General features: G+C 38.4%; 1 protein-coding gene across 2 annotated transcripts in view; it reads right to left on the reverse strand.

Annotated features, from left to right (window-relative positions):
* LOC140229353 (uncharacterized) overlaps nt 1-12,142 on the reverse strand; it is a 33,022-nt gene extending 20,880 nt beyond the window's left edge. For both annotated transcript variants that reach the window (XM_072309639.1, XM_072309638.1), the window contains exons 1-2: nt 12,011-12,142; nt 1,742-2,009 (exon numbers count right to left, since the gene is read on the reverse strand). In XM_072309639.1, the coding sequence (XP_072165740.1) occupies nt 1,742-2,009; nt 12,011-12,106 (364 nt within the window). In that variant the 5' untranslated portion in view covers nt 12,107-12,142. The remainder of the gene's footprint in view (nt 1-1,741; nt 2,010-12,010) is intronic.
* Nucleotides 12,143-12,916: the final 774 nt, after the last annotated feature.

A 12,916-nucleotide genomic window follows, 5' to 3' on the forward strand; every position in this document is an offset into this window, starting at 1 on the left:
AAAATAAACAGGTAAAATCAAGCAAAATGAGCGTTCTATTATTGTCTTTTTGTCTAATAATCAATGTCCTACTAATATGCACATAATAGAAATTGTCACCAAACTTTTTTTTTTTCTCAATAATTCAGTAACTATAACCTCTCTCCACTTATGGCGTCAGAGCTACATAATCGTCATAATTGTAAAGCAATTCGATCCGAGGAATGTAATTTCGTCCTATTGAATTTATGTCAAAACAGGAAATTCAATGAAGATTTGTGTACAAGCGAATAGGAGATTTGTAAACCGACATCATGTCTTCACGTATAATAATTCCAACTGATATCATTTTTTTTTTGGGGGGGGGGGGACGAAAGTATGTGAATTTCAAAAGGTTCCTACTTCTTTAATGATTACGTAACCCTTCCATCTCACTTCTGATTTCCGATGAAACTTTTACGACTTTATCTGTTTGATTTCACTCTATTTCTTAAGAGTCAATTTAGACATTAAGTGGAATTGAACTTTTGATAAACGTCAGTCTTACGGAGTTTTGTTTTTCATTGCCTGCGACCCGACAATCATTAGTTCCGAATGCGATACGACGCGAGATTGCCAACGACTGACTCGCCCTTCACTGTTTCGCCCGCTGCGAAATTAAGATGTCGGAAGGATTCCCTCTTCGTCGTGTCCCCCAATCAACCCATATCCTGTCACGCTTCCCAGTCGTGTCTAAATATAGCACAATGTCGACGGTATCCTCCTTGCAATGAAAACACGGAGCTCGAGGAACTAGCACTGTAAGCATGAGCTAAGAAGGAAAACCGCAACTGTTTGGAAACATTGGAAGACGCGAACTTTTAGCACCTTTTTGTTTTCATGTTTACAGGACATGAAAAAAGTACCATTTAAGAATTAGCCTAAGCAACCTCCAGCAAGAAATACAAGTAGTAAAGATACATAGGTAGCCAGAGAACAATGAAATTTAACGCAGGGCTGACCACTGTCATGTACAACAATTAACCATAAAATGGTTAAAGACTGGCAGGTTTACTCCCTATACTACACGGGCCGCGAAGCCGGGGGCTGGGGGCTGCAGCTACCACCCCCCCCCCCCCCCCCCGCCACACACACAAACACTGTTGCTTCATTCAAGAATTTAAAAAAAACAACAACAATAAATTGTGCATTGACCCTAACCCCCCCCCCCCCACAAAGGTTCAGCGGTCTTTGCATTACAATGTAAGTACGTGTTGTTGTTGTTGTTTTTAATCGTCGATACAATGTAATCACACATTGTTATTTTAAAATGTTATTGGCTGAAGCGTTATGACACTTCTAATAACAGCACGCGGACATATTAATGGTTGAGAAGTAAAATACTAGGAACACTGAAAAAAAGTTGGTAGACTGATATGGAATGAATGTCTTTCTACTTCTCAACTTGTGACATCACACATCCATTTGATATCATAACAGACATGAACGAGATTGGTAAACTTGTTCGTTCAGGCCAATGGAAAAGCGCACTAATATATCACATACACCATAATCCTTTGAGTTCAAAGGAAACTAGTGAATGTATTTCATTTTTGATAAATATAACGGAAGGAAAATTCATTTAGTATGATTACTATATTCATCTCTCAGATATGACGTCGATTATACAGTTGTCAGTTAAGGCGTAATTTTGGACACTGTGAGGAAGGTTTATTGCTTCCGAGTGGAAATCGAATATTTTTGAGGATATGACAACACTTACGAGGGTTGATCTCCAGTACGAATCCAAGCGGCTCCTCGGGGTCGTTGCTTGTTCGCGATATCATGCGACAGCCGTGGAGGGGCACGGATCCGGCGTGCTTGAAGTAGTGAATGCGGCCGTCGGCGAGCACGAACCAGTACTGTTTCCACGGACGGAACGGGATGAGGCTGGGGATGCGACTGATGAGCCAGCCGGACCAGATGGCATCTTTGCGGCTGAAGGGAGGGTTGTCGATGTGGTGCGGCATCGTTTCCTGAAAGGGGTGGGGCTGGATGAAGTGGAGAGGGGAGGGGGAGGGGAGATCACGGTACTGGTCAGATGTATGTGGTAAAGACATGTGATAGTATCAAAATGATCACCAACGACATCATACATAGAATCACCATCATCTTCAGCAACATTGTCATCGACGTAATCATCACCGTACTCGTCATCACCGGGAGCCTGGTCGCCATCCTCATCCTGGACTTCTTTAAGAATGATCGCCATCACCACGTTTCCAATAAAATTGCAATGAGGGATATCTTACCAGACATATCTAGAGATTTGGGAATGATGAGCAAACGAAACAGTGTGACTAATTGCTTGTAGACAACAATCAGAGAAATCTGAAATACCTCAGTGTCCAACGAATCCATATCCACCCCATACATTGTGAATTGCCAATTCGTCTCTCCGAAGGGGTACATTGTGTGCTCACAGAGTTTCGTTTCACCACTGGTGTGACTCTAGAAGACTTATCACGTCTTATTCATTCGCTAAAGGGCAACAATTCGGACTATTACCGAAAAAACGTGGGGAGTCTTGATTAGCCGAAAACCTCAAGCCGTGATTAACAGACTCATGCTTACCACGTGACCACAGCACCTGCGTTGATATCAATAAAAGTAAGGAGAACATCCGACAGTGAAGACAAGCTCCAAATTTATCTAACAGAGATTGTACCTGTCAAACCTTTCGGCCCAATTTATCGAGAGGGGCTCATCCACACTGAATCATGAGTTAAGTTTGTGTCGCACTACTTGTTGACCGATTGGACACGATTTCTTTCTTCTTCTTTTTTCCTTCTCTGGCCGTTTACAAGTTCACATCTGCAATGGATTCCTATCAAAATTGGATTCGGCGTTTACATCGCAGGTCAAAGTTTCGTATAGCTGGAAAGTAAATTTATATCTCCGTCGACATACTATAACCTATGCTTCTTTGATTGACGCTAAATAATAATTGTAATGAATGGTGAGGAAATAGTCGTTTGATAGTTTGAGTCCTGATGCACTAATCAGCTAATCATTGATTCCCTCCGTTCATGTTTTGCAAACGGTTTGTTTCTCTGTAAAACAAAATTATGAAGGTCATATTTTCCGGTTTATTGGATAATGGTATCTTGCAGAAATAGTTAGTTTAGTATCATGTGGAGCTTCTCCTGGAAACGAAAACTGAAATAAAAGTAGCAAAAAATGATGACAACATTAATTCATTTTTGTCATTTTCGGTATTTTATCGAATGTGGTCCCAAGGTTGGTTTCCCTATACATGTGTTTTCTCCATAACAGAGTGTATCATGGATTGCGCGTGTGAACAGCGAAATATTCTTCTTCGTTTTTGCTTTTCCATCATTTGCATTGCAAACGCACAAATTTAGTACGAACTTAAAGATACATGTTGCAGATATTTTGAGTATTTGCGCTTGAAATGATATATATATTTTTCTATAAACAAAAAGATCTCAAAATGATCTCAGCGGATCACGAAGAAAGATGTATAAAATTTTTCAAAGAAATGTCAGCATTGTTGTAATTGTATATCAAAGGGAAGCCATAGATTTGTTTGTTGTTGAAATAATTTTGCAGTTTAAATGGAAAGTACATTTTCGTACGATGTTCCGTGACGAGTCCTTCCCGGCTATCTCAAACCATTTCACTATGGCACCATTCATGCGGAATTTTGACATGAAACTAATCTAATAATACATCTAAGTAGGTCTACTTTCAATTTGTTTCTATTTGAATGCCTGATTATGAGAATTACGTGAGAGGAATTGTGTAGTTTTGGTTGAGATGGGGATTCAGATTTAAACTTATTGCAAGATAATTAGAAATCATTTATGAGAATCATTAAAGAGCATACAATTCTAAGAGAAATTTACAGTTTATTTGATGAAAATCGGTCGTGAAATGGCTGAGATAGCCAAAAACAAAGCAAAATAAAGTAAACTTTGTTTTTGGATGTCTCAGCCACTTCAAACCTGATTTCCATCAAAGTCCCACCTTTTATTAGGACTACTTTTTTGATAATTACTAAAAAAAAATCATCAAATAAACTTTCAGTTTACTTTAGAATTGTATGCTCTTTAATATTTCACATAAGTAGCTTTTAATTACCTCGCAAAAAAAGTAAAATCTGAATTTCCATCTCACCCAAAACTATACCATCGCTTTAATGTCTCTTTCCATCCCTTTAATGTCTCTTTCTTGACACCATGACATTTTTTTCCTCAATCCACCTCTCTCTCTCTCTCTCTCTCTTTCTCTTGCGTTTTGAATCCAATTGCTTGAGAGCAGATTTAAGCACTGGTCTAAAGGTTACCAGGAACTTTCGATAAAGTTCCAAAAATATTAAGATATGAAGAAACAACCACTTACATAATTCAAAAACTTTGCAAAGATTATATAACACATTCGCTAGTCATAGTAATTATGTACCGCGCGCAGAAACTCCAAACTTTATTCAATATAGTGATTTAAAAACAAATGCATTTGACTCGATGTAATTGAGGATACGAATAATGTCAAGACAAGTATAAGATAAAATTCAGTGATTACAATATCGATCCGTTTACAACAGTTCTTCCTTTTTTCTTTATACACATTGTTTTGTTTGTTACTGTTTGATTTTATTGATCCCTATTCCACATTTCAAACCATTAACATAATAAGAAATAATTGAATGTGTGAATTCTCGGAAACAGCAAGTAAGACAATTAGTACATGTGAAATATGTGGAAGCTTCAAAGAAGTATATTGCTTGCGTGGCGTATAGATGCCAATAAGCTAGTTTAAGGTGAATTCTTACACTGACAAAAGATTACAGCTGTAAAGAATGACAAATTATGAGTTGGAAAAATTCATGCGTTAAAAGGTATAAAAGAAAAAAAAATGTAATTGAACTGAGTAATGAATAGCGAGTGAACAGAGTACATGAATAAGAATATTATGAACCCATATGACCTAAGACGTACTATTCGGAAGAGCCGAGTGTTACAAACCGCTAAACCACCACTCTACGCGTGACTTACACTCCTGCGTAGGCTTGGCTATCCAGTCGTGATATCTGGCTGGCGATCACTCCTTACTCATGTTAAAAAGGTAAAAAAAATCATGTGCCGCATATTTTGTCAATTATTCAACTTATGACGTGATGGGATTCCCCTGATGATGAACCTAATGTAATACTGCATGCCAATTCTACTTCATCCTTCCTCTATAAAATTAATGAACGAATAGGGATGATTTTTTTTTTCCAAATAAATCTTACAAGTCAAAGCGCTGACTACTAAAATCACGAACAGTAAATGTTTCAGTCTCAGGTGATTAAAGATGATTCTTCAAGGACGATTTATCAGAGATCAACATGCTCTGAGCAGAAAAGTACCACATTTGAATATGGCTTTCACGCGCTGGTAAGGTAGTGATTTGTCGCAAATGAGAGATGAGAAAGAAGAAGAGAGAATAACGTCCGTGGATTTGCGAAATACATGTGTCGTGCTCGTCAGATTAATGACTTTGGATTTAATCATGGGATTAGCGTCATGATCCAACGTGAATCAGTGTCTCATGCAATGCATAATCATGTTGAAAGGATTCTTGTATCCCTCGTTCGTTGACATCGGCAGAAAGGTTAGTACTTAATCAACAAATTTATCCAATTCTATATTTCTTTTCTTGTATAAGTAATAAAACTTGGACGAAAAGTATTTTGACAAAGTTGTATTTCCCAGGAATGATTAAAGTTTATCCTGTTGTGCACGGTGTGGTAATTGCAATGTAACCTTGGTCATAGACTTATGGATTACACTGGGAACTGATAAGAAGAAAAAAAATCATGACTTCATTACATATCTGAAGAATGAAATCAGAAATATCAAGCAAGAAGACACATCATGTGCTTATTTGTTTTTAATCCCTAAGAAAAGTAAACTTATTGAAGCCGTCGATTAGTCGACAACAATATCGATATGGCCAACACATCTATTTTTTTTATGGTTTTGGTTGTTTTTTTTTTTCCACACAACATACACATTAGAATACACTTTTGAACACATACGTATCTCGGCAAACACGATCATAGCACACGTAAACACGCACATACAGAGCACACCTCTGGCGCACGGTCGCCAAGTGATGTGATGTGTCTGGCACCTGTAATCATGTGATGACTGTGAGACAGGTGCGGCAACAAGTGGCTCCGCCTTCGACTAATTCCTCCTTGCTCTGGATGTGTCACGCCTGATTGCAAAGCCGCCAATACCATCAGCAACCAAACAAAAGATATCAAAGCGATATATACATGCCTGAAGAACAAAGCAGAAATGCCGAGGTACTAGCTAAACTTATACTAAACCTATGCTAAACCTGAACATGCTCTCGCTTCAAACGCTAATTGATTTATTTTCCTTTATGTACTCTAGCGTGACAAACATATTGATAACATACATGGTAATGTGCGTTAAAGCAGAATATAACAATAGTCTTATTTCTCAGAAGGTGAAAATATGTTTTGGAGGCATGAGCTCTTTAAAGCCTGTCATTCAAGAGGTTACAACTCCACGGTTGGTCACGTCCGTCATGCGTTCGGATAAACATGACGGCACATTCATTTTATCTTTATCTTCTTGTCGACTGTACTTTTATAGTGTGATAAATCAAATCTTATAAGTACCTGAACGAAAGATATTCAAGAACGTCAAATTAGCAGATACATGTTATTGTTTTCTGCAAGTTCCGCAATATCGATTTTGAATTCAATTATGTCAGAAACTGCATGCTACCTAACCCCCTGAATCTGTACTTACAAACGGTCCCTACAAATATACTGCAATAATAATATTGCCGAAAGTTAACCTTTTTAATCCTTACTTGCATCTTGCTCCGTTTTGCTTCCAGTAATTTGCAAATACGATGCATTATGTAAGTTAGAGCATCGAGTCAATGTGGACGACTGCAAGGCTTAAAGAGTAGTACTCAGCAATCCTGGATCTAAATGTTTCGGGACTAAATAAAAGCGTGGTGGATAAGTTCGTTGTTCTGTCACTCCATTTTGCCCTCCACCACCTTTTTTTTTCTCTCTCTCTGTCTCTGTGCTTTCGACCTCAGTGCATGATGGGAACAGGAAATGCAAGTGTAGCAAAAAAGGATGAATACATCCAGAGGACTAGACGTGCATGTTCACATTTATCACTTCACGTTCATATCATTTCATCTCACTGAATGATTTCATTTGTCACATATGAATCAACAATTGAGTTGATACTTGCTTATCCTACGCTAAACCAATATGATTACATTAAATTAGATAGAAGAAAACTGCACACTGAGCATCGTCAATTTTCTGACTAAAACAAGAATGAAAGAGATGAAAGAATGATACCACATGCAAGGTGTTCATAAGACCTTTCTGTCGAAATGGTTAAGAGGAGAAGCGGATTTCGCATTCCCAAATTGGAGATCTTTTATTTGAATGTTCTTTTCGCGTAACCTGTCTTGTGACAAGTGGCAACGTTCAAGCCTGTGCTGCTCAACCACATTCTCCGTTTCTCAGCCTCCTGATTGGTGTCAGGTACGCAGTTCCCTTGACTTTGATTCGTAAGTCTTAAGTTTCACCTTTTGATATGACTCACGCGACATGATGTCACTATTTCGTTAAAGGTTTGCACGAACACCTGGGTAAAAAATCGTAGATTCAAGTTCAACTTCAAGTTCAAATCTATTTCGTTCTTTCCACAGTAAAATAGTATACAAACGTAAATCCCACTTTCCTCAGTAACAGAAATAATGCGTGTCAATATTAACGAATTCAAGAAATAATGCATATAGATTCTTTGAAGAAATTGAACGCAAATCTTGGAACTGGGTCTTTCTCCCTCTACTGCGCAGTTACGAGGGGTTTCATACTAAGGATATCAAATCTAAAATGGTCCAACTTTAGTTGAATGAGCCTAGCTTATCTGAGGAATACATTCATGAAGACGTAAACGAGAAAGGTTGCACATTTCCATGGGCATGGTTTTGATTAACAAAGAATGCCTTAAATCCATATTATATCGAATTAAATAAGAACTGAATTAACTATGTCTTGTCCGAGATGTGTCTATACTCATGCGCAAACTTTTTACCTTGTTTGAGATCTATTTCTATATTCATGAGCAAACTTTGCACGATTTTTTACCATTACAAAATATGTGCACAATACCGAAAATTATAGTAACCCCACTTGTGGGTGGGTTTTTTTGTTTTTGTTTTTGTTTTTTTTTTAATAGCACATTCATACGAGTTGAATGACTAAAAATATTGTTTCTATCCATTTGTTTTTGCACACCATTATAGGTTAAGCTTTTCATTTGACTTTGATTCATTTGCAATTGATTTGAATTTCCTTCATTTTACACATACGAAACTACTTGATGAAATGGAAATAATATTTCAGAGAGAAAATAATCTGCGTAAAATGGCATGAAGGCTATATAGGGACATATATCGCTAGATAGATTTAATGTATGTGGACAGTAATTTCAATATAAGAAATGTTACTTTGAATGTTTGATATACTGTAATTATGAAAACAAACATACGAATGCACGAAGCACACTATAAACTGGATCAAGCATCTCAAAACAGATACTAATTATAATAATGTATATCGTAAAGTTGGCGTAATATACAATGTAGTTTTATCATAATTATTCGATAAGTGCATAATCTAAAACTTTATTACCTGTATTTTCATTGCATTGAGTTAGATGATTGTTTTATAATAGGGCCTAGCTACGTTTGTCACACTGAGCAGAGAAAAGTGTCAATGAGCTTTTCAGCAGGGGCAAAAGGTTTGAACAAAATGGTGGAAATTGGTTGAGGTTAGTGGGTTTAATCGTTAACCAGCAAAATCCACGTGTTGTGCTAAGAGGTTTTCACTGGCGTTTACTTACAAATTTGATGCTTAAAATTCGCTTACTGTATTATACACTGCAGAAGGTTGCACATTGAAACGCAAAATGATGGTGAAAACATGATCCTGTTGCTTGCTAAATACAACCTGTAGTGAGGTTCTCTATAAGGTAGCTGTTTTCGTTCTGGTTATTATTTCTTCTTCGTTCTGTTTCTTCAAATGTTTCTATCCCTTAACCACGTATCAATTCGCTCGATCGCATCTAGGAGACTTGATAAAGGTCACATCTTGGAAGTTTTCAAAAGAGTGCACAAGCGTTCACGTTCTAGAAAACGTAATATGGGAACTTTGGGGAAACTTTGCCAAAACATTTCATTCGCTTTATAAGGTGTCACAGTGAAAAGCGTGACTCACACCAACAGATTCCAAGAAAAAAAAAACATAAACACACACGCACATACATATAATATACACAGTCACGCATCATTCATTGGTCTTAACACCTGCTGACTTGCCCGTGTTGAATGTACGAAATGTCCATCACACATTGACGCATGCGTACACACTCACTCAATATTAAAAATTGTGAGAAAGATTTAGTCCTTGACATAATGCCGCAAACGTATTTCAGCAAAATCTCTCTCCCACACGTCTACCAGTAACTTCTCCTTAAAGTTGACGATGTTATATTATTTATAACTATTTACGACACTCAGGTTTGGAACAGTTAAAATAATGTAGAGTCTGTCGCAACTTGTGAGTGCAAGGTTGAATGAGGACTTACCTCGTGCATTTTGTTGCATAGGTAATTTATCATGTCTGAGGTTTTGCACCTTAAAGAAAGATGAAAAACATCAGAAAATTGCGGTTATACATGGTTTGACTCGAATGTCCAATTCAATATAAGCAATACGTAGGACTGCTGGAATTATTGCATCACTGGATCACTCGGATAGGACATAAAATGGAGGTCCCGTGTATGAGAGAGTCACATCTCATGCACGTAAAAGATCCCGCTTCATTCATTCATCGCAAAGAGCAGGGTGTCTAACCCGATGAAGAGGTCCCATCCCACATCCAACTGGATCCCATGGAAGACCAGCTTAGTGTAGCTGAATATGGGCTATCCAGCCATCTTCACAGATGGAAAATGAACAACAACAACAACAACCAGTGACTTCCTTTTGACACAGTTCCTGTTTCACATAGATATGAAGCACATTTCCTCCCTAACTATCAACTTATAAACAAACTTTTTTCTTTCCAACCATAGATTCATAAATAGTGGGCTGAATTTACCATCATATAACCATTACCGCGCATGAAAACGCATTAACATTTTGTTGAGTTGTGCTTGCTACTTTACCTGTGTGAGAAGTGATCAGCACTTCTTCAAACTTTGCTCCGACCCCGCCACTGTTCTCTTTCTGTTTCTATCAGCGATCGACCGATCATCTTAAAAATATCGAGGTCGTCTGTACGTACGTATTCTTCGGTAGAGAGAAAACAAACGAGATTGTATCGCGCCTCACCGCGATATCACGGCATCGCATCAGCGTATTAATCGATCACGATCTGAAGGAAGTGCCGAGCCTTACTCATCACTTAGCACCACGTATAGCACGGCGCGTCGGATAAACATCGCCCTAGTGAATCATTTGTGCCACTACAATTTTACAGTGACAGGGGGACGTGATGGGGACTTTCGTATGACGTTGTAAGTTTCACAGCTGAGGTATCTTCCTTCGATTTCATCTAAATCTCATTCAAAATTCAACATCAAAGCATGAAATCACATAGATTTTCCTTACCGAGTTTTTCTCGTTTGTTTCACACCAGTGCGTTACCCTGACCCTGGATGATTTGTGGGGAAAATTTCACGCTAAGTGTCTTACTCTTAAAACATATGTGCGGGACTATTGTTTGCTGTTTATCATTCTAAGAAATTTTAATGCCTAAGATGCATCATCATCGCTTGTTTCAACATTTATGGGAAATGAATTGGCGACGTCGACGTAGTTTTGTTTTAATGCTTTCTGGAATAGGTAGACTAATTAAAAATTGATAACTTGGAATCACGATGCACCATTTATGATATCACACAGCAAGAAATGTAACGTTACAATTCAGTCGGCCTCTTAAAAAAGCACACACACACACCAAACAAGTAGGAAACCGAGATAGCAACCAAGAGCAGAAAATAATTCGAATTTATAAAGATGTGAGGTATCAGCGTAGCATAGATACACATGAAATTACTGGAGACCTAGTTGTGATTTTTCATTGACCTCTACTACTTTCCCGCACCAGCTATCGCGATAAGGCATAACAGTCAGCGACCATTTCCCCCTCCCAGTACAAGAGAAAAGCTTTTGATGTGAACAGCCTACCCACGTATACATCGACTAGTGAACTAGAGAATCGTTTGTACGTCATCGGTTTGATTTGAGTCCGTGCTGCTAACCATGTTTTCCCCAGGCAACGGTTTTGGACCATGTAGAGAGCTAAATTGTGACCATAAAAGCATCAATTTTACAAAGGCGTCTAGACCAGTGCAAGATTGTCACTGGAAATAAAACAGTTGTCTATACCTAGTGTATGTCCCTCGTGCATATTAGTATGTCTTTCATTCAATATTGATGTGAATGAAATAGACCTCTATCTAATATTTTGCAGATGATGCAAAGCGATCTATCAATAAAAACATACTCTGCAGTTTCTGGAATAGAGTGGACCGTCGTTAACTTTACGTGATTTTCATTTTCTGCGATTTTGATAACCATATTCATAATAAAGTCGCCTTTTAAAACATATTAAACATTCAATTGGCCTACTTTTTTTAATTTGCGCCATCAAATGGCAATAGATCAGATCCATTTAGATTTGAGAAAACAAAAATTTGGATAGTTCATACATAAAGGTTCCTTGAATCTCAATCCAATTTTCTGCTGACGTATGCTGCCCAGAGAAAATATTACTAACACTTTGATACATTTCTTGAACATGACTCCTGTAGATTATCTCAAATCACTCGGTAAAGTAGTGAAATAGTAAAATATAATAAAGCACATGAAACGTTCAAAACCAGAGCGGAAGAGAAGATCTTACCTTGATATCTTTGAGCGACTTCGAAAGGGGAATTGCGCAGCTCGTACCGCACGTATATTGTAAAAAACCTACAGATTGAGCTCCATTCTTTAACATCCACAAGAAGTTACTTTCCAAGGCGGTCCCATTGTGGTCAAGTTACTCCAATTAGTGCAATTTCAACAGTTCTCAAGCTACAGGTGGTATAATGGATTTAGCAAACCCTATCCTGACTGGAATGTTTCAAATATGTTGCGGGACAAAGAACAACAGCAACACTGAAACGAGATGAATTTTGACGAGAAAGGAATCCAAATAATGCCGACAGTGTAACGGTAGTTATCTCCAGACGGTTAAATTCCTGTTGGTATGAATGAAGTGTAGTCACCGTTGATCATCCGAAGTACATGTAGCAATATACCTCATCCATTAGTTATTTCCTCCGCTGTAGCTGATGTGGCTAGTCTGTTGAGAAGATCTTGTCAGCAATCATTTTGCAATTCTGACTCCTCCAGTTTCAGACCAAAAAATGAGCAAAGTGGTGCTAGGCTTGATGAAATACTGACTGTGACAGACAATGTCTGACGGCTTAGCTTTCCTTGGCCAATGGTTGCATCGTGGACGCCTGGTCAAACTTCCCCACGATACTAGCAAAAAACTCTCCTCCAACGACGGGCAGCTTCGGTAGCAGACGATGGTGTGTGTACGCTGCGTGTACGTCCGGACGGATCTCCATTCAGACGGCCAACTCGTATCGGGAGCTCGCGGTGTTCGTCGCAAGTGTGTCCTGCTAGGCTGTATCGATCGATTCTATCGCTCGTTATGCCGTCTGCGTCGAGATACCCCTTCCTTCGGGCCGAGTCACAAGGATGAGCTCACTTCCTATCCCGTGCACAGGGAGAAATGGGGAGGGGAAAATAGAAGTGA

The sequence above is a fragment of the Diadema setosum genome, chromosome 5 (assembly GCF_964275005.1).
Source record: "Diadema setosum chromosome 5, eeDiaSeto1, whole genome shotgun sequence".
Classification (NCBI taxonomy): domain Eukaryota; kingdom Metazoa; phylum Echinodermata; class Echinoidea; order Diadematoida; family Diadematidae; genus Diadema; species Diadema setosum.